Source organism: Zymoseptoria tritici, chromosome 3 (genome assembly GCF_000219625.1).
Source record: "Zymoseptoria tritici IPO323 chromosome 3, whole genome shotgun sequence".
NCBI classification, from domain to species: Eukaryota; Fungi; Ascomycota; class Dothideomycetes; order Mycosphaerellales; family Mycosphaerellaceae; genus Zymoseptoria; species Zymoseptoria tritici.
The window spans coordinates 1,612,986-1,634,567 of record NC_018216.1 but is presented as its reverse complement, the minus strand read 5'-3'; the positions used below and the strand labels follow the sequence as shown (position 1 = coordinate 1,634,567).

General features: G+C 54.7%; 6 protein-coding genes across 6 annotated transcripts; 3 read left to right on the top strand and 3 right to left on the bottom strand.

The window, feature by feature from the left end:
* Positions 1-1,278: 1,278 nt before the first annotated feature.
* On the bottom strand, positions 1,279-6,108 carry MYCGRDRAFT_108599 (uncharacterized protein; the record flags this gene model as incomplete). Its single annotated transcript, XM_003853773.1, has 2 exons — positions 1,279-1,346; positions 1,404-6,108. 2 exons carry the CDS (start codon positions 6,106-6,108, stop codon positions 1,279-1,281), a joined length of 4,773 nt encoding a protein of 1,590 aa, XP_003853821.1.
* A 927-nt stretch (positions 6,109-7,035) lies between these two features.
* Positions 7,036-8,134, top strand: MYCGRDRAFT_99535 (uncharacterized protein; the record flags this gene model as incomplete). The annotated part of the gene is made up of 1 exon (XM_003854394.1): positions 7,036-8,134. The coding sequence occupies one exon, from the start codon at positions 7,036-7,038 to the stop codon at positions 7,993-7,995; it is 960 nt and encodes a 319-aa protein (XP_003854442.1).
* Positions 8,135-8,702: 568 nt separating this feature from the next.
* ERG1 (ERG1 squalene epoxidase) lies at positions 8,703-10,199 on the top strand (the record flags this gene model as incomplete). Its single annotated transcript, XM_003854395.1, has 1 exon — positions 8,703-10,199. One exon carries the CDS (start codon positions 8,703-8,705, stop codon positions 10,197-10,199), a length of 1,497 nt encoding a protein of 498 aa, XP_003854443.1.
* An 814-nt stretch (positions 10,200-11,013) lies between these two features.
* Positions 11,014-12,176, bottom strand: MYCGRDRAFT_69789 (uncharacterized protein; the record flags this gene model as incomplete). The annotated part of the gene is made up of 2 exons (XM_003853772.1): positions 11,014-12,002; positions 12,061-12,176. The coding sequence occupies 2 exons, from the start codon at positions 12,152-12,154 to the stop codon at positions 11,173-11,175; spliced, it is 924 nt and encodes a 307-aa protein (XP_003853820.1).
* Positions 12,177-14,865: 2,689 nt separating this feature from the next.
* MYCGRDRAFT_38237 (uncharacterized protein) lies at positions 14,866-16,769 on the bottom strand (the record flags this gene model as incomplete). Its single annotated transcript, XM_003853771.1, has 2 exons — positions 14,866-16,094; positions 16,148-16,769. 2 exons carry the CDS (start codon positions 16,767-16,769, stop codon positions 14,866-14,868), a joined length of 1,851 nt encoding a protein of 616 aa, XP_003853819.1.
* Positions 16,770-17,872: 1,103 nt separating this feature from the next.
* Positions 17,873-20,018, top strand: MYCGRDRAFT_56686 (uncharacterized protein; the record flags this gene model as incomplete). The annotated part of the gene is made up of 3 exons (XM_003854396.1): positions 17,873-17,990; positions 18,050-18,428; positions 18,483-20,018. The coding sequence occupies 3 exons, from the start codon at positions 17,957-17,959 to the stop codon at positions 19,954-19,956; spliced, it is 1,887 nt and encodes a 628-aa protein (XP_003854444.1).
* Between the last annotated feature and the right edge of the window lie 1,564 nt (positions 20,019-21,582).

The window sequence follows — 21,582 nt, the reverse complement described above, 5'->3', positions numbered from 1 at the left end:
AGGTTCTATACCTGCAGTAGCTTCGTCCCTGGCGGGTTTGACTTTGAGAGACGTGCGGGGTGCAGGGATTAGCTCGGGTGTGTGGGTGAATGTCAGTGGATGACTGTCGCCATGTGCGATTCACAATGCCATCTGCATTGAGATTAATGTTGCCGCTTTTTGCAGAACATTGAGCGCAGAGGTGATCTGACGCGAGAAGAAAATTGCTGACAACAACGACAGTCCGAGTCTGGACTCAAGATATCTGATGATCAGGAGATCTAATCCTTGTAAGGAATACAGCTGCCATGTTGGCACCTTCCTGATCGAGTTCTTCCAACACTCGAGACCTTTACCAACGCTGCATCAGACCTCCATCGATCGGATCCGCTACTGTCTACCACGAACCAAGGCAATAGGTTCAGCGTTGCACACGACAGACTCGAGTCACACCTCTCCCGGACGGAAACCATAGTGAAGACATCCAAGACCTCTACACCGCATCCTCCTCACCGGGAGTCCCTCGCAAACATGAATTTCCTCACCTTCTCGACAACATTCGCTATCCTCTTCGTCGCGACTCTGGCGGGGCCAATTTTCGCCGTATGTTCACCTCATGCTGTCCTTAGCGAGCCGGCGTCCTAACATCTTTTACAGGCTCAAGATTCAGGCGGATGCACGGGTGTACGTCTCGCAGATTGTCGAGTTCAAAGAGCCGTGCTTTTGACTAACATCTGCTGCAGGGACTGAGCACATGCCCCTGGCCGAATCACCCATCCGTGCACGAAGTCGGACAAGAACCCGCCCTTTGTCTATGCCACACGTTGACAAGAACTCCCGGACCGATGCAACGAGAAGCGAATCGGGACCTCAAGATGTCGCAGAGTGATGGACTTGGTTGCGAGATGACTCGACTGGAAGCGTGGTAACAGAGGAGCGGTTGATGTGGAAGCGATCGAGCGTGCAAGGGAATTTTGAGAACGAACACAGAACAGCGTGAACGATGTGGGGCAATCATTCTTTCGACCTTGTGAGCAAGGAATGGAATCAGCGGAGGAGAGGCAGCAGCTTGGTGTAAACATTACAGTCAGGTATATTTCAATCCATCTTCTGCAGCAACTCGCCAGAGCCATTAAGATGGCACAGCTCCCTTCTGCCCACAACAATTGATCTTCCTCGCGCAAAGAATTCGGAGATTCCACAACGAGTCAGCGGCCGTGAAACGCACGCAACGGCCGTAAGAAAAAGCGACATAGGAAAAAAACAACCACCCAGTATCCGCGCTGATAGCGACACACCTTACTTATGCGAATGCGAATGCCTCCCATGCTTTCCACTCCTCGACAACGATCCGACGTCATGTTTTCCTGTTCAAAAAACGTTAGCAAATCCGCGGCGTGAGAACCATCCACATGTCGACTTACCATCACAACAAGCCCTCACATTCTCCAACCGATCCGCCTCCCTCTCCTGCCGTTCAATCACAGCCCTCAAATCCTCCGCACTATCCGCAGCGACACTCGCATCATATATCGCCGCCGGATCCGCAGGCGTGCGACTCGAGGATCGTCCGAATCGACTCGCAACGGAGCTGAAGCGACCTCTTGAGCTGCCGTGCACCGTACCTCTCTGTTCGGCGCTTGTCGGGTGCAGCGAAGGAATCGTGTCGCCGAGGCGGGACGATTGCTGAGACGTCGCGCCTGCTCGTTGATTGAGAGAGTTGGCGACCTCGCCGCGTTTCACGGGACTGGCGCCGCGGGTCGTGCGGCTGTTGTAGCTGCTTAGACTGGTGCGAGACTGACGGGACTGGCTACGACCCGTGACACGAGAGATGCTTTGTCGAAGCGACCTGCCAGCGGGAGGGTTGAACTCCTCTAGGTCATCTTGAGTCATGCCGTCGACATTCTGGTTTTGCTGGCCTTCTGTGCGGAGGAGAAGGTAAGACAATGAGTTGAACCACGTCTCGTGGCGTTGACCTGTTGGTGCTGTGAAGAGTATTTCACGACCAGGAGTGATGACCACGATGGTCTTGCGGTGCAGGCCGGGTGGATATGCGTTGTCGTCTGTGATCACGCGAACGGCGTCGATGGCGACGCTCTTGGCTTTGAGCATGTTCTTACCGGCTGTGCTGGGGTCTTGTTCGCTCCAGTAGAGGGTCCTGGTGTACGGGTGAATCCAGAAGAATCTCCTGTGGCGTGTTGTAGATGCTTCGCTGCGGCCTGCTTTACGGGTGTACTTCCAGAGGTACTCTCCAATCATCGTCTGCGTGATGGCTTGAATCATTCTCGGGTCGGTGGAAGGTTCGACATCGTTCGGGTACAAGATGTGGCCGCGAGTAATGTTGAAGCGTTCATCCAGCTCAGAGGCGAACGATGACACAGATGTCCTACGCGACATGCGGCTTGTGCCTGACGGCGACTGTGGTGGCCTGAACGACTTCATACCTGCAGGTCGTGGTGTTGTACCGTCGCGAGATGCGGGCGTCTTTGGTCGCTTGAACGCAGATGCAGGCATAGTAGGGGGACCCATAGCGCCGAATGAAGGACCTGGAACAGGCGTGCCGGGAGCCTGTTGAGAGGCTGCCGCGATCTTCTGGTTGTGGTCTGGCGGAAGAGGAGGAGCTCCGACCAGCACTCTTTCACGAGTACTGCCAGCACTAGTGGGACGCGCGGGCGTCGCAAGGGTAGGAGCCTCATACATGGTCCGGCCGTGTTCGCTGAAGCGAGTCTTGGTGGGAGATTCTGGAATGGTTGGAACGACTGCGGTAGGCGGAGCTTTCCAAACTCTCAGTGGCGAGACTCCAAAGTCTCTTGTAGACGGTCGTACCACGACAGCTTTCTTGTTCTTAATCATGCTGTCGATGTCTTGGCCGGACACATTCGTCTGAGAACCCTGTTCGAGCACAGCAGCACGAGATAGAATGGGAGGCTCAGGTGTCGCAATGGACATGTTGCGCTCGGATGCCGGCATGGCCTCTGAGCTCCGCCTAGATCTCAGACCATGAGCTGGACCAGTCATGCCGAAGAAGCCGACACCAGGAGGTGCAACTTGGGTCCCAGGGATGACACCCGTAGCTTCCTCATGATCGAAGCCATCTGATCCAGTATGAGTGTAGGGAAAGTCTTTAGTCTGGGAGCCGAAGTGGACGACGTTCGCATTCATGATCCCATCTGATCCAGTATGAATGTATGGGAAGTCTTTAGTTTGGGAGCCAAGATGAGTGACATTCGCATTCGTGATCCCATCTGATCCAGTATGAATGTATGGAAAGTCTTTAGTTTGGGAGCCGAAATGAGTGACATTGGCTTCATTAGGTACTGTACCAATAGAAGCGTACGGGAAGTCCCTGGTTTGGAAACTGGAGTCAGATACACTGGCTCTGTGAACTTGAGTCGCTGTTCCGATGGCGCCGGGTGAAAAGCCTTTGGTCCCGTCGGCTTCGATGCTTTCGGCTGCTGTTCCAGTGTGGGCGTAAGGGAAATCTCTGGTCTGGAAGCCGGATTGGGCATATGGAAAATCTCTTGTCTGGAAGCCGGACTGGGCATATGGAAACTCTCTGGTCTGGAACCCGGATTGAGCATACGGGAAATCTCTCGTCTGGAAGCCTGAATGGGAGACGTCGGCTCGAGGGGCGTTCTTCCCGGCTCGAGGAGTGTCTTCACCAACCGCCGGCTCATAGTCCTGCGAATCGATGCTTGACATGGACAGAGCTGGGCGGATCGTCTTATGTTCGCCCGTTCCGCTGGTGACGTCTCTGGCAGCGCCAGGGTGAATCTCTTCTGGATTCTCCTTACCACTGCCAATGACACGACTGACGCCAAAGCCAGCCAGTGCACCACCAACCATGTCGACAGCACGATCCCTGACTGACTGCGGCTCAGGTTGTACTTCGGCTGCTGCTGCGAAAACTGGCTTCGACTCAGGCTCCCATGGATCGGTCATCATGCCAGAGTCGACCATTGCAGGCCTGGCAACATTGAGCTCACGTTGCGATGGCAGATCGACCTGCTCGTTATCAAGTCCGTCGGCTGCTCTTGAAGGGGTATCTGGGTCGACGCTGTAATGCCTCGAAGTACCAGGAGTCGATTGAGCCAGGTCGTCATCGGTCGAGCGTATTGACGCCGGAGTACCTTCGAGACTGTCCTCGTCCAGAGCATCCAGTTCGTCGCCCAGACTTTGCATGCCCTGTGGCGGGGGAGTATCGAAAGTTGATGAGGGACTGTTGTTACCTGGCGAATCTACGGCGATGTCACTGACACGTCCGGATCTCCTGACACCTCGCAGGTTTCGGATCTTGTACTTGGCATGCTGGGCTTGCACGGGCGTGTGAATGATCTCGGTATCGTCGTCACCAGAAGCTGAAGCAGTTGACATGTAGGAAGCTCTGTCGCCTGGCTTGGATGAAAGCGTGCCGACGGGACGCATCATCCCACGAGATGCATCTTCGGTTTCTGTCAGTTCGCCTTCTGTATCGTCACCGAAATCTTCATTGCCGGTCGCGAAGGCTTCGCTTTCGGTCGTCGTCTCGCGTTCGTTCGCCGTCTCGAAAGCATCCGATGTGTCGGCATCGGACCGGCTCAAGAAAGCTGCACCAGTCGCACCAGCCATCGCGCCGCCGGCCAGAAGCCCACCAGACCTGGTTTTGCTTGGAGTGTTCTCCCCTTCGTAATCGTCCCAATCCGGCTCATCGCCCATGATCTCTGTCGTGCTTGATCGAGCAGCGCCAAGACGGCCAAGGTTGCCAGACTTCTTCAATTTGACACCTTCAGCCTCGTTCTTGCGCCTCTTTGCGATGTTCGCAGCGCCTGTGGAATCACGCCTGTTCTCCAAGTCGTCGCGAGCATCCTGCAGCATGCGCTTGAGCTCAATTTTCTCGGTCTTCTCGCGGTGTATGTTGTTCTTCAAGTTCTGGATCATGCGATGCGCGTGATTGAGACTGGACTTCAGTGTCTCAGATTCGAGCATGCCATGACGCGCTGGAGTCCCCTTGATGGGTGAAGTGGGCTCGCTGGGGTAGACGTCTTCGTCAGACCTTGTGTTCTCTTCCGCAGAGACAAAGTCCGTGTCGGATTGCTGTACGCCGGGACCCATGCGATACGATACAGCCTTTGCGAGCTCGGTATTCTGCGATGTCAATTCTGCAATCTTTCGTTGCATCCTCTCTTTGTCGGTCTCGAACGAATTGAGATCTCGACGCAGACCGTGTAAATCAGATTCTTGCACCTTTTTCGCCATTGCATGGTCCTCGCTGAGCTTATCGTGAGACACTCGTAGGTCATCCAATTCTCGCTCAGTGGCCGCCTTCTCGGACTGCATCGCCTTGATCGCTTGTGCGAGTCGGTTCTCCTTGTCCATGGTCTCCTTCAGCGTGCCCTCCGTATCTTGTAGCCTTGTCTCCAGATTCCAATTTTCGTCCTTGTACTTCTGCTCGCTCTCGTCCATATGTCTGATTCGCTGGACCAGGCCAGTGACTTCCGACTCCAGTTGTGCTCTGGCGGATACTGTCTCCCTGAGCGTTTCGTCCTTCTCTGCTAGCGCAGCCTGCAACTGTCTGACTTGAGCGAGCAAGGAGGTACTAATCTCGGTTGCAAATTCAATATCATGTACACGATTGCTGGGCTGGTTACGCTGACGTCTGGATGGAGCAGTCATCTTTGTGGGTGACTCGCGGCCGGAACCAGATATGACCGATGCGCCTGGATTCGTGTCGGGATTGTTCTCGCTGACCATTCTCGAACGGGGGAGAAATGCTCGCGCAGATTCGCGCCCAATTTCATTGTACTCGCGCTCCAGCTCGGTCAGCTTGCCTCGCAGATCCTCCGGTACCTGATCATCCTGTTGTATCTGCTCCACCTCCTTCAACTTTGACGCCAAATCTCTGCGTTGTTGTACCAAAGTCTGACCCAATCTTGATGCATCTTGAATACGCGCGTCGGTCGCCTTGAGATGAGCTTCGAGCGCTTGTTTGGCGGACGCGGGCGAGCTTGTGGAGTAGACCGAGAACTGCTCATTATCAAATGGCGCAAACCGCATTGCTCCAGGTTGTGAAAGGGAAGGCGAGTTGGTGAATGGATCTGCTTGGCCATTGGTCGGCACCGCTCCGGGCGGCGGATTTGCTGCTGTCGCCATCTTGTGGCGGTAGGGTTGTGATGTATGATTAGGAGAAGAATGAAATCTGTCGAAAGAAGGTCCTGTCTCTGGCGACTATACGCAGTGGTGGTGTCTCGGGAGTCCGCAGCTCTGTGGTTCGGTCCAGGTGTGCAGGTCTCACAATTCGAAACAATAGACCCTCGCGTTCCTGGAATTGGGAAAACGAATGAGCCTCTCGAGTATCCGGGAGAAAGAAGAGAAGAGGAGAGGTCGGACGGCAGACGATAGGCGCTTGCTGCGATGTCATGCAATGCGAATGCATGCAATGCGGAACGTGTAGCAGGATTTCCGAGTCCACTCCTCCACGTGGTGGTCGTTCGCGCCGTGGTCAGCCTCTCTACAGCGGAGTGTGTGCGGCCATTCCAGTCGGCACTGATGTGCGTATGATTCCAGGACGGTGAAGACAAAAGAGAGAATGGGAGAGGGGTTGTTGCTGCGAAAGGTGCTGTGCCGAGACAAAGATGTGCGCACGCGTCAGAGCACAACGGCCGGCTGTGCGTGGGAGTGGAGAGTTTGACGACTCTTGGACCCGGATGTCAACAAACACCAGTTATTATTGGACCCGGACTTGGGATCTTTCAATGCGTGATGTCGTTGGATGGGTATATTCAGACACGTGAAAGAAGACGAAACATGAGACGAACGACTTCAGGAGAATATTGCGACATGTCCTCGTCTGCGAACCCAACGGTGAACTCGCCTTCGACTCATGGCAAAACAGAAGAGTTCGCTGGTCTGCACATGAAACGCTCCGTCTCATAACATTCAAATCTGGAGTAGCGCTCCGCCACAGTTTGTCAGCACGTCAGCCACTTTCGAGATGGAATTGTGAGAGCTTTGCCATAGATCTTCAAAGACAGTGAACATTTCTTTTCCTCATCATACCACTGCCATCTTTTCACAAACATGGCCGACGTAGCAGCGCCCGTGTTCAAGAAGCGCACCAACAAAGCCAACCTCCGGAAACGACCCGCGACTGCTCCACCAGAAGACCAATCCGCCTCTGAATCCGACTACACCGACGATGAAGGTGGCGTGCGAGTGAAGCGACGGAAGAGAGAAGGAGTAACGACCAGTAATACAGGGCCACGACGGGCGCAAGATCTCAGCAAATCGACCGCTTTCGCAGCAGATCGCACGACTACCCTCAGCGCGAATGATGATGCGACAAAAGCCTCGAATTGGTATACAGATGCCGCTTTGGCCGCGAAAGACGCTGGCGCAAATGCGAAGCAGGGAAAAGATGCTGCAGAGACGGCAGCAGAAAGAGAACAGGGCACATACCAAGGCACAGCACAATACTCGACCTTCATCTCCAAGAATCCCGACGCCCGCCAAATGGGGCCCGTGAAAGCGCCCACGAACGTCCGCACGATTACAGTCACCGATTTTGCGCCGGATGTTTGCAAAGACTACAAACAGACCGGATTCTGCGGCTTCGGCGACAGCTGTAAATTCCTGCATGCCCGTGAGGATTACAAGCAAGGCTGGCAATTGGACAAGGAATGGGAGAGTGTCGGCAGCAAAAAGAAGAAAGCTGGCGCAGATGGCAAGGGAGGTGACGATGACATGGACGAGGAGGAGAAGATGTTGGAGAAGATCCCGTTCGCATGTGTGATATGCAAAGAGGGGTATAAGAATCCGGTGGTGACAAAGTGCGGGCATTATTTCTGCGAGAAGTGTGCGATGGGGAGGTATATGAAGGAGAAGAAAAAAAGCTGTGCAGCGTGTGGGGCAGACACGAATGGGAGCTTTGGCGTGGCGAGGAAGTTGAAAGACTTGTTGGAGAAGAAGAAGAAGAGGAAGAAGGAGAGGAAGGCGAAGATGAGGGAGGCCGGAGAGGCGGTCAGTGAGGATGAGGATTGACGTGACGACCGAGTATGAAGCCTACAACACTCCCAGCAATTCGAAATCAGATACGGTCGCTCTCCGTATGGATCATTGTATGAAACTCGGAGCCGACCGGCCTCGTCTGCTGTTCCGAATGGAGCTGCAGCGTTGAACTGCCATATACGAGGATCCGCCGGTCACACGGCGTTGGTTTTTGCTCAGATGCACCGCTCAATGCTACGCGATCTTTGGGTCCTTCGGCATTGAGGCAGCAGCACCTCGACACGGTCATCTTCACGATCCCATAGTGCACAGAGTCTTCAGTCGTAGCCAATGACTTGCACTTGCCAACTGCGTCTTCGGAGCAAAGTAGACGAAACTTGTCAGTAGAACATGTACAATGGGAACTCCACTCCCCAGACATGACCATGTACAAGCAGACTGCCGCATTGACGTGAAACAGCAGATCCGATGTCCGATCTGTCGTTCATCGCACTAAGGTTTAGACGTGCGATCGTGGTCTGAGATCTCACGCTTGGAGATCGCGAAGGTAGGGTAGACCCTGGATCCCGATCCCTGTCCGTCAAAGCGAGAAAGTTGCTCTCGGCATTGTGGTACGATAGTCGTTGGTGACGAGCATTGCCACTTCCTCTCCTACACTACACACCTCACCACGCTCTTTACGCCAGCAACGACGTGAGGAATAATTAATACGACGATACGACGCGAGAACGATACGAACAATGTCTGTCCAACGCCCTTCGGCTCCGGCGCAATCAACACGACGATACGAAGCGGAGAAAGTGCGGCGCACGGAACACCATGAAGCGGATGTCGTGGTCGTCGGCGCTGGCATCTTTGGCTGTGCGATCGCATGGTCGTTAGGCAATCAGGGAAGAAGCGTTATACTCCTGGAGAAGTCATTGAAGGAACCGGATCGAATCGTCGGCGAACTGCTACAGCCAGGAGGCGTGCAAGCACTAGAAAAGCTAGGACTGCGCGATTGTTTGGAGGAAATCGATGCGATCAAGGTGTTTGGATATGATGTGATTTACCATGGAGAGGAAGTACGGATTCCATATCCTGCGGACGCGAGTGCGGAGGTGTCAGACGAGAAGAGCCGGACAGACGAGATGCGCGGAATGAAGAGAAAGAGGCCAGAGGGACGATCCTTTCACCATGGACGATTCATCCGCCGACTACGAGAAAAGGCCATGTCGAATCCCAATGTCACAGTCATTGAAGCGACCGCGACAGACCTCATCCGAAGCGACTACTCCGGCCAAGTCCTGGGCGTGGAAGCGACCGTTTCTGGCGAGCAAGACTCCTTCTTCGGCGGCCTCACCCTCATTGCGGACGGCTACGCCAGCAAATTCCGCAAACAGTTCCGCACCGATGCGCCTGTCGCCAAATCAAAGTTCTGGGCGCTTGAACTGATCGATGCCGACCTCCCAATGCCTCATCACGGTCATGTCATCCTCTCTGATAGCGCTCCAATCCTCCTCTACCAGATCGGCACCCACGAGACCCGCGCACTCATCGACATCCCAGAGAACACACCCTCCGCGTCCCTCGCAGCAGGCGGCGTAAAAGCCCATCTTAAAAATGTCGTCCTCCCAGCTCTCCCAGCCGCCGTGCGTCCTGCCTTCGAAACCGCACTATCGAAAGATCGCCTCCGCTCGATGCCCAATTCTTGGCTCCCACCGACAACGAACATCACCCCAGGCCTCCTCATTCTCGGCGACGCAATGAACATGCGTCACCCTCTCACCGGCGGCGGCATGACAGTCGCCTTCACCGACGTAGTCCTGCTCTCCGAACTGCTCCATCCCTCAAAGGTACCTTCCTTGGAAGATACCACCCTCGTCCTCTCCACCATGCGCACTTTCCACTGGCAACGCAAGAACTTGACGTCGGTCATCAACATCCTCGCTCAAGCGCTCTACTCGCTCTTCGCAGCCGAAGACTCCCAGCTCAAAGCACTGCAGATGGGATGTTTCCAGTACTTCAAGCTGGGAGGCAACTGCGTGGATGGACCGGTGGGTCTACTGGCGGGCATCATCCGCAGGCCGTTTGTGTTGTTCTACCACTTCTTTGCGGTCGCGCTGTATTCGATTTGGCTATACATTACGAGTGGTGGCTTGGGCAAGGCGCCATTGAGGGCTGTGGGAAGTGTCGGAGTTTTCTGGAAGGCTTGTGTGGTTATCTTTCCGTACATCTTTGCGGAGTTGAGGACGTGACGAGGTGGAGGGACGAGATGAGAGCTTGTTCTCGTGCGTTCGAAGCGTGTTTACGGTATAGGACGACTATGTACATATCTAGATGGTGGTAATGGACGATTTCTGATCACATCCCTCGTAGCACCAATACTGTACTTGCTGCAGCTTTCATACGGCAAACTAGATGTACTGACAGCCAGCTGTCACGGAGTTCATACCCCTCAAGTTCATGCAGTCGTAGCTCAATGCATGCACCTCAAGCTCTGCTCCGTATCTGATCGCTTGCGGGTGGCATGTACCCGTACGTGCGCAGCTCTCCCTCATCAACCGGAAAATTCCCAATGTGCGTGCTGTCGGTAGTCGCACAATCCATGACGTTGAGATGTTCGTCAGGTTGTGGGTCGTTCAATCGCGATGGGAGTGTACATGGGTTTGGAGGGAGATGGATGGGAGTCTGGGCTGTGGATTGCTGTATCGAAATGGATGTGGAGGGTGGTTATGTCATGACTTCCATGGCGATGAAGCTTCGACATACATCTGGGTTTGGATGGATGTGACATGGCCTGAGGACAGCTTTCCGTGATCTGCGGCATATAATGGACGTTCACAACACGGTGCAACGCAACGATCGGCCCGGAGTGTATTATGTGAGAACGCCTTGAGGCTTGAGCGTTGGCGGCTTCCAGGAATCAAGCGTTGCTGGCTCAGAAAGGTCGGCATGGCTTTAATGGGACTGCTTTTGGAAGCGTTGCCGATAGCCTAGGTACAAAGCGCACTGTGCAAGCGAAGAAGGCAGCATAGAAAGGCAACGACAGATGCGACAGGGACCCTCAGGCAAAGAGATCAAAAGGTATTGACATTTTGAAAAAATTAACATTATACATCTCTCATCATCGTACAAATGATCGACGTGTTTGTGTTCCTTCATCTTTCCATGGACATCGTTGCTCCGATTGCAGAGCCAGGGGGTATCAGGATATCAGACCACAACCTCTTACAAGAAAGCGGCGAAGATGGCGCCACCGATGGCAGCGACACCAGCGGCAGCCTTGGCGGCGGAACCAGTGTAAGAGGCAGGGGTGGAAGTGGCGCCAGCTGGGGCGGACATGGTAGCGGTACCGTCCATGGAGCTGTTGCCGCCGGAAGCGGGAGAGGTGGCCTCTGCGGGCTTCATGACAGCTGGGTAGGCGTCGCAGGTGGCGTTGGGGGAGATAGGGCAGTCCTCAGCCTGGCAAATGGCCTGGAGCTCGGGCTCGGCCTTGGGGAGGACAGCGGCCGCTGGTGCGCAGCGGTAGTTGAAGGTGTCGGTGAGGGCTTTGCCAACAGCAGTGACATCGTCCTCGGTCACGCCGAAGGAGGCGGCGGAGAGACCGACCTGCTGGATGAAGTACTCGTTCTCGTCGGCGGTCAGAGCCATGAAGCGATGGACCTCGGCCATGCCGGTGTCGCCCATGTAGGCTGGGAATCCCATGTTGCCGTACTCGGAGCAGCCGAGGAGAGCACCGAAGTACTGGTACAAGTGGGTGAGGAGACGATACTGGCGAGAGTTCTCGTCGTTGGCGGGCTTGTTCTCCATGAGGGGAGCGGCACCGCCACCGTCGAGGAAGTTGACGGAAGCAGCCTCTCCGTTGCGGTTGGTCGAGGCGAGACCGCCGCTGAAGTATGGGACAAGGTTGACGGGGCGGCCCTCGTAGGTCGCGTTGGGGTTCAAGATACCGGGGACGGCATTCATGTTGGGCTGGGTGTAGTTGCCAATGACGGCAGTGTTGACGAGGAGAGTCAACAGAGTGTACTGGTTGGTGGCATTGTTCTCCTTGAGGAGAGCTGTGGAAGACCGTTAGTCAATCGATCGAATGCAGTCGCGAGCGAGACGTCAACGTACCAGTGGTGTAGTAGTCGCAGATGGGGGTATCAGCTGGGCGCTGAGCAGCGACGAGGGAAGCCGCCGCAGCAGCGATGATGGCCTTGGAGAACATGTTGACGGTTTACTTTTGTGGATCGAAAAGGTAAATGATTGTTGGGTGGAGAGGAAAGAGAAAGACTGAGCGCCGGAGGTCCAAGCATGGTCTATATAACCATCCCTTTGTTTGAACCAGGTCATCGGCGACCCAAACAGAGTTCGCTCCTCCCGCAGGCGTTGTTGTCCGTGCAATGATGGACGGCAATGCGGCTTGGCTTGAGCTAGACTCACGCCAACCGCTCGCTGGTGATTTCTCATGATGGCCAGATGAGGCCTGATGTTCCTTGCAAGCAGCGACTCAGAGACGACGAGCGACAAGCGCTAGAACGCTTAAGGACACGGCTCAGCGTTTCTCCCTGGTCAGCACGTTCCAACGCCCATCGCGGGAGGAGCAAAAGTCCAAGGACTGTCCAATGGCGCGGCGAGGGTTGTTTCTGACCGGGTCAGCGACATTCCGAGTCTTGGAGGAATGCAGGCATTGGTCTCTTTGTTGCTACGGATGCTTGCATCCCGGATCGATAGCTGCCAGTTTAGGCAAATTATCTGCTGCAGCTTCTCAACATGACTGGCACGGCCACGCGTCGGAGATGGCGACCAGCGCAGGTACAGCAATTCAAAGCACTCTAGCTTTCGTCCACAACGCTCCTGCTTGGTCGGTTGCGAAGGTTCCAGCGCGGAGGTCGTGGGAGGGCTTGAAGTGAGGTGGAATGTGGCCAATCACCGACGGGGTAATCCTTGTGTGCGAACGCCCAATCAACGATGTCCGATTTGTAACTTGGGTCAAGCAAGCAACGGGCCGTCATGCATACCCAATCAGAAATGCGGGGACCCATGCTATCCCCCCAGTCTCGACAGATTCGGAGATTCGCCCATCCGTTCGGTTGGCAAAGTTTGGGCCACGACGCAGGTGGTATGAGGCGCCTGGGCCTGGATTCAGCTTGGCATGTTGATGAGGGAACTTGGGAGAATCGTGTCCGCCCGGGAAGCCCTAGCTGGTGTTTCAATAATCGACGTCATGATATCAGCCGTGGACCGCCGCCAGCTTGGCCAGCTTGGGTCGTGTGAGCTGGTTGGCATTCCACATTTCGAGGTGTTGTCCAAAAAGGTCCTTGGTATGTTGCGAAATTGGTATGAGTGATATAAGTTTCGGACTGGTTGCCGGTGCTTTCATTTGCTTCAGGTACCCCGAGCGCAGATCTGGGTGTATGCCCCTATAGATCAGAGTCTTGGCCCACCGATCCTCATCATCATTAATCTTGAGGCGTGGGAGACAGAGTTTCGATAGAGTGCCAAAGATTTCTCCGCTGGAAGTGCGCTTGTCCGACATGAGCTAGACCGGGTGCTGGCTATGTGTCCGCAGGATGCCCAGAGAAGGTGCTTGACCAACCCAAATTGACCACGTCTTGCCCAACAAGCCCGCGGAGGAACAAGAAGCAGGTCGCCTTTGCTTGATTGCGTGGCACTGTGGCAGAGCTCTTGTGGGTGTGGCAATGTCGCCGCATCGAGACGCATGTCCACGGGACTCCGCGGTACAAAGCATGATGTTGACAAGTATCGAAGACAAGAGGGCCATGGCAATGCTTGTCTGTTTCAATGGCCTGCAATATGGCCTCGAACCACGACCGGGATCAGGGTGGAGATCACACTGCTCATCGCAGAGGCAGGGCGGCAGCAAGATCACGCCTTTGAAACATGCTGAGTTCACCTGCTTCAAATTGCATTGAGGAAGCGCAGTGATCTGATCCGAAGTCCTGGAGAATGATGGTCCGTCATTTTCGAATGAATGGAGTTTGTGCCAACCAGCACCCGTCGGCGTCATATTCTGGAGCTGGTACGTTTCCAAGGCTGTGCTGGCTCAAGATCGATGGTGTCGACCTCGACGTTGCAGAAAGACGACAACAAACCTTGCACGCCGTTCACCCCGGATCCAGTGCCGATTGCGAGTTGGAAATCCTGCCTCTTCATCGCCTTCGCAGCGGTCTGCTCTGCGATGTGCAGTGTCCTCCACGAGGATAATCTCAACACCAGTGCATGCAGAAGCTTCCGTGGACGTCCAAGGTTCAGCCCAGGCCTTGAAGCCAGGCGTGCCAGGTAGAAGGCAATTCATCAAGGCATTTCATGCAGCTGCTGGCCTGCAGGTATGTGGCCATTCAAAGGTATTTGTCCAGCTGCAGATTGAAATGTGAATGTTCCCGATGTCATCTTCAATCATTTCCGCCAAGACTCGCGACAGCGTCTCAGCTCGTGCGAAGACTTGGCCGGCACATCACATCATCCACCGAATGTCGACGCTGTTGTTGAAGGCCACGATGAGGATCGAGAAGAATGTGACGGAACGATGGAAAAGAGCTGCAAGAGATGGGCAGCCGCGAAAGACGTGCGCGTCTGCAGTTCTTTTGCAATACAGCGATACGGAACGGCCCATTGCTTGGCTTGGACTTCACTCTGAGAATGTTTACTTTTAGCGCGAGTGTCGACACCACACACGATATTCCCATCGACTGTTTGTTGGAACTGAGTGTGATTGAGTCTCGTGGACAGAGCTAGTCTGCGAAAAGCCCCACCGCGACACGTTGCCAAACTTACAATCGAAAATGTCTCAGCTCCCTCAGAATGAGATCAATCCTACCTCACCATAGCCAGCCAACAGCATCGAGCATTAATTTCTTACCCCTGGCCGGTCTGCGTCGTATTGCCGTCCCGTAACCATTTCTTCCTCCCGCCCGCTCAATAGAAGGGAATCTTGAAAACCCAACAAAATTCATCCGCCTCCCTCACAGCCTTACTAACCGTCACCTCCAGACTTCCATTCCCAAGCAGCCTCGTCGGCACGACCGAACCACTCGCCTTCCCACCAACTACTTCCACTTGATCCCCCTCCACCCACGGCACGGGACTATCCAACAACAATGTCCCATTCGGCGGATACAACGCTAAAATATAAAACGCATCCGGCGTCTGCGTAAATCGCACCGCCTCCCCTTCTTGCGGCGTCACAAACCAATACGTCGTGTTGAAAATCGCTTCCGCATGGTCTTTGATCCACTTCCCGGCGGCACGAAGGTTATCCTGCTCAATCTGCACAATCGTGCCGTTGGCCGTCGGTCCGACATCGAGTAGGAGGTTTCCATTTTTCGACACAATGTCCACCAAGCTGGTGACGATACCTTGCGGCGTGAGGTACGCTTCGTCGGGTGTGGCGCGATTATAGCCGTACGAGAACGGGTCCATGCCGAGATTACTCTCCCACTTGCGGACTTGGACGGCATTGTAGCGGGCGTATTCGGGGGTGTCGAAGTCGCCGGGGAGACCGCAGCGATTGTTGAGTACGACTTGTTCGCCACGGGAGGCGGCGGCGTTGAAGTAGGAGGCTGCGAACTCGGCGGTCAAATTTGGGCCTCCTATGTCGCACCACATTATCTCTGTGCCCATGCTGGCGAGGATGTTCATTTCGGGGAGGATGAGGTCGTGGACATAGTCTTTGACGGGGATGTAGCCGGTGTATGGGAGAGTTTGGTTGGTGAAGGGATTGGTGGCGTTACCGCCGGGCCAGGCGGAGAAGCCGATGGATTTGTAGTCGGGATGAAACCATTCCGGAAGGCTGAAGTAGGTTGCTTTGTGCAGATGTGGTTGGTGTTCGGTGGCGGCGTCGAAAATTTCTTGGAGGAGATTCTTGTGTGGGAATTGGGCGACGGAGTTGCGAGCGGAGACATTGCCCGTGTCGAAAATGGCGAAGCCGTCGTGGTGTTTGGAGACTTGCACGAAGTATTGAGCGCCCGAATCGGCGAAGAGGTCGACCCATTCTTTAGGGTCAAAGGCCGAGGCGGTGAAATTTTGGATGAAGTCGTCGTAGACTACGTCTGGGCCATAGGTGGCGAGGTGGTAGTCGTACCAGTCTCCGGCTTTGCTGTTTTTGCCTTGATTTAGGTACCACCAGTACCATTCTGCGTACATCTCTGAGGGGAGTGTTAGTGTTGTTAAAATGACCGTTTTGAGTTCAAGATCTCACCCTTCTTGCCAACATTTCCCCAGCCTGGCACTGAGTACACTCCCCAATGGATAAAGATTCCAAATTTGCCATTCGTGAACCAAGGCGGACTTTCGTGTGCATAAATACTCTCATACGTAGCCTCGTATTGCCCAATGCCATAAGTAGCATTGAATGTCAGGCTCGCTTGCACGCCATTGCCGTTGATCTCAACTGTCGCAGGACCGGTAGTCCCTTGTTCCGTGCCAGCGGTGTTGACAACACCGACCTGGACAATAGCTTGGTCGCCTGGTCGAAGCCGATTGATGATCCCTGGAACCACGGTCTTCAAGCCAGGCGAGGACACTGTGACCTTGACACTGTGTTTCTCCAACACCCACTCTTGCCCAACATTGTCAACGCGGACTTCGACAATTTGAGTCTTGTTAGTTCCCTCCATCCACATCTGGGTCGTGCGAGCAAGCTGTATATCTAGATCAACTCCAGTCCCGTTTGCAGTGACTAGTGATAAGGCAAAGATGTGCAGCCTCGTTCTCGCAGCCGCTCCCCCAGGGTCACTGGACGAACCGGCAGTCACATTGGGCAGTGTCAGGCTGACCAGATCCTTGGTCGAATCAAGCCGATTAATTGACTGGAAGATCATGGAGCGATTGTAGTTGATGCTGCTGTTGGTGAGGTGATATGGGAAGATAATATCGCCGCCGAACGGGTATGGAAACTGCGAGGTGTGAGCGTTGTTTTTGTCGAATATGACTATGACTCCATACATCCCAGTACGGATCGACCAATATCGAGCCACTTGAGGTCGTGCCATCGGCGTATGTTGCGTTGATGAAGCCAGTCGCTACAGCTCTCTCCGCTGCAACAAGCATGTGCACGCTGAAATATCTTCCCTTTGGTGGCGTGATGGTCTGACCTTGCGCGAGCACATTGTCGTTCCCGCACTTCTGATACTGTGGGAACTTGTAGTTCACGCCAGAGTAGATGAGGTTGGCTTCCGGTAGGAATTGAGCTGGATATCCAGAGTGAACGCCGTCATAGTCGGCATCTCCTGGAGTCATAGCAAAGGCACGGTTGTTCATCTCGCTGGAGAGATCGATGGCGATGGAGCTGGCGCCGCCGCTGCCGACTGCATTGTCGTCTGCATTTTTTGGGTTGACGACAAGACCGCCTTGCGCGATGGCCCAAGGCACGAAGCCGAATGCAATGAGAGTCGACCACATCGTGTTGAGCGCTTGAGAAGAGAGTGGAAATCATGAAAGAGACTTGCCTGGCCGACGGATATTCTTTCAACACGACTCTGGCTAGATTGACACTGCTCGTCCGTGGCCGATGCGGCTGGTCCATGTTCACTGCTCGGGTCAACTCATTCCCCGCACGAGAACGAGGAGAATGCTGGACAGACGCGGACAAGGTGGTATGGTTGGGTTGTATTGGCCAATGCCGTGAGCCTGTCCCTGTCCGCAAGCTGCTGTAAAGTCCCGTGACCATCGCGACATTGTGACATGGGAGTCAATGAGGTGGTCTCGACGAAGGTGATATCATTGTGGAAGAGGAGGGAAGATCGTGAACGATCCAATGTCGACGTTGTCGTGAATGTGGCTGATGCTTGTGGCTGAAACTCGGCGGAAACGGAACAAGGCGGGACAGCTTGGCTTTTGGTTCTCGACTTCACTGCAGCAGCATCATTCCATACATCCCGGTCTTGATTGTGTGCACTGCCTCTATCCATTGTTCCTGCATTGTTCCTTCTCACCACCACCAACCCGATCTCTACCCTAAGCCCCATCCGATCTCACCCGCATCCTCTATTGAGCACATACATTACCCATGGCTGGCCGATTCGTGAGAGCGTCGAAATATCGTAAGCTGTTCCCAACTGCCCCTCTATGCTCGGAAAATCTCCTGACAATACATCTTCAGGGCACGTCTTCGGCCAATCGACTCGGCGAGAGCAATGCTACGATAACCTCCGCATCTCCAAAAATGCCTGGGACACGAATCTGATCAAGGCCAATCCCAAATACCTCTCCGTCAATTGGGAAGCCGGTGGAGGAGGCGCATTCGCCGTGATACCCCTGGAAGAGCGAGGAAAGCTGCCGGAGTTGTTGCCTTTGTTCCGTGGACATACCGCCGTCGTGTTGGATACCGATTGGAGTCCATTTGACGATTCAATCCTCGCTTCGGCTTCGGACGATGGCAAGGTCTTCTTGTGGCAGGTGCCGGACAACTTCACCTTGCGTACGGACGCAGAGGAGCCGGAGGATGTCAAGCCGGTAGGCAAGCTGAGCGGCCACTCAAGGTGAGAGGACTTTGAGGAAGAGTGCTCGGCTGGACAAGACTAACAACACCGCAGAAAGGTTGGCCATGTGCTCTTCAATCCCGCCGCCGAGAACGTCCTTGCGTCCTCGTCCGGCGACTATACGATCAAGATCTGGGATCTGGAAGATGGCAAGTCAAAATTGACTTTGAAAGGAAATGACATATTCACATCACTCTCATGGAGCGCCAATGGCAACATGCTGGTAACTACATCGCGCGACAAGAAGCTGCGATTCTGGGATGTCCGTCAGGAGAAGCCGGCGCATGAGGTACCTGGACATGGAGGTGCCAAGAACAGCAGAGTGGTGTGGTTGGGAGATCATGACCGTGTGGCCACGACAGGATTCTCGAAGATGAGCGAGCGACAACTAGGATTGTGGGATCTTCGGAACCCAGAAAAGCCCGTCGGCGGTGACTTCGAGCCTCTGGACTCAGGCTCCGGCATTAGTATGCCATTCTGGGACGACGGCTGCCAAATGCTCTACCTCGCAGGCAAGGGCGATGGCAACATTCGCTACTACGAATACCAAAACGACAAGTTCGAGTATCTCTCCGAGTACCGATCACCGGACCCACAACGCGGAATTGCCTTCATTCCGAAGCGCGGAGTGAGCACTCACGACAACGAGGTCATGCGAGCTTTCAAGACAGTCGGAGACGCCTACATCGAACCTATATCATTCGTCGTGCCACGGCGAGCCGAAACGTTTCAGGAAGACATCTACCCGCCCACTGTTGGAACCACTCCAGCCGCTACCAGCGGAGAGTGGTTCGGTGGAAAGACCGGTCTACCTCCTAAATTCTCCCTGGAGGATTTGTACGACGGCAACGAGCCACAAATGATGGCCGCGCCGAAAGCAACCGCCACTTCATCAGCACCCGCTCCAGCTCCCGCAGCCGCCACTGCAATTTCTGCCCCTCGATCTCAACCCGAGCCCACCGCGACGAAACCCGACCCGACACCAGCACCTACACAATCCGCACCAGCGCACCGCGAAATGCCCAAAGTCGGCGCCAATAAACAAAGCATGGAGTCGGCCGCTTCGAAATTCGCCGACAACGAGGAAGATCCAGGGCACGTCAGTGATGCCAGCTCTTTTGAAGAGATTCAAAAACCCGTTGTGCGACCGTCCGTCATGGCTGCGCGGCAGGAATTCGAGGCAAAGTCGGAGCCACCGAAAGCTTCTCCTGTCTCCGCTTCCGAGCCCAAGAGCTTGGCGAAAGATACCTTCACCGGCGAGGGCCTCTCTGCTGTATCTGGCGTGCCTGCACCGGAAGTGAGGGAGAAGGTCCAGGCCGAAGAGGCGAAAACTGCACCGGCTACTGCAACGGCTGCGACGAACAGCAGGCCGAGTACGGCGACCTCCACACCTCCATCTGCAAGCGCCGCTGCAGGTGGACTGAAAGATGTGCTAATGGAGATCCGCTCGATGTTGCAATCTCAAGGCCAACAAATCAAGGATCTGACCGACGAAGTCGCGCAGTTGAAGGCCAAGGTTTCGGAGTAGGTCTCCGGATCACATCAGCCTCAGCAGAGCGACGGACATGGAGGTGACGGAGGACGACTTGTGAGGGCGCGCACACTGCCTGAACGTACGAGTGGAGATGACGATCGTATTGAGGTGTTGCCGGATATGCCGAGGGGCTTGCTTGGGCATGCGAGGGGCGGGAGTGTGGGAAAGAGCGGAAGTGTGTTTGAGGGTGTTCCGCCGGGCGAATTGGGGATGCTGGTGCCTAGTGTTGCGAGGAGACTTGCACGACGACCGGGAACGCAGGAGTTGAGACGTGGAGGCGGTGGGAGTCTGTTTTGAGAGATTGTGCGAGGGAGACAATTGTCGCGGTGGTTACGAAAGGGATTGGCGTGCGCCGAACGATTCAAGAACGAAATGATTGAGATTACGAAAGGGGTTGGCGTGCGCCGAACGATTCAAGAACGAAATGATTGAGATTACGACGGAGTGAGTCGTGAACTCTCGAAACGAATGCATTGGACATGCGAGCTAGGACATCGAATTAGCGACGGGATTTGCATCTTGTCTTGACGATGCACTACTCGTGCCGCATTGGTATGCGTGATGATGTTTTCTCTCGGTGAGGCACAGCTGGCGAGGCCCACGTGCAATCAAGACGTCGATGTCCTCGCGGGGAGTTTCTGGCTTCTTACAAGTGCGAGGGGACGGCAGGATCAGCGCTCGAGTCGGACAGGTATTCTGGATCAGTGCGTCGCGTGTTGGGACGAGGACAGCGCAGATGCTCGGCTCGCACATCCATGCCGATGACCACACATCCATCGTTACGAATCGACACAGCGGTATTACTCGGGCGTATCTCATCTAGAAGATGCATCGCTTCACAGAGTCGTCTCGCGTTGCCGTTTGCCCATCCTGCTCAGTGTCGAGTGTCACTCAATGCGAAATGTGTCTATTTCGGAGTACGACGCGAATTGCTACCTCTTCCGAGCAGAGATGATGAGACATGCGGATCATGAAGAGAAAGCAAGCGCCAGGAAGTTCGTCGGGTATAAGCTCTGCTCACAACGCTCATCCTTGAAGAGCCCATGCGATGTTCACCCCAGAGCTTCGACATCTCGATCGTCTTCTTCTCAGGCGCAGATTTCAGCGGCCGTCTCGTCCACGCTCCGGCTCGCCTCAAAAGAGCGTTCAAGCCTCGGAGGAGCCAAAGAAAATCATCCCGACCAAACATGGCGCAATTCGTAAGTCTTCGGGCCCCTTGGAGCCCGCTCTCAACCTCTCACACTCGGCCTCAGACAATCGAAGACTTTGGCACTCAGCTCATCTTCTCGTATCGACTCCGCGCCGTTCTATTCCTCAGCATCGTAGCTCTTGCGATCTACCAGTATCGGACGGCCCAAATCAGAGAGGTCCTGGGATTTGTGTCCGCATGTGGTGATGGCAATCTTGGTCTGGCTGCCTGACTTTTGGGCTCGAGGTATCCTTTCGACCTGAGTGTGGCCATGGAGGATATGGTCGGCGGTCCTGTATGGTACTAGACAGCTCTTACTATGTCGTCCATATCTGTTGTATTACCTTAAAACTTGTAACATCGATGAGGTGTGGTCTCCAGATCGCCAACCCCGCTGACGAAGTGGGACAACGCACTGCAAGCCAAGGCTT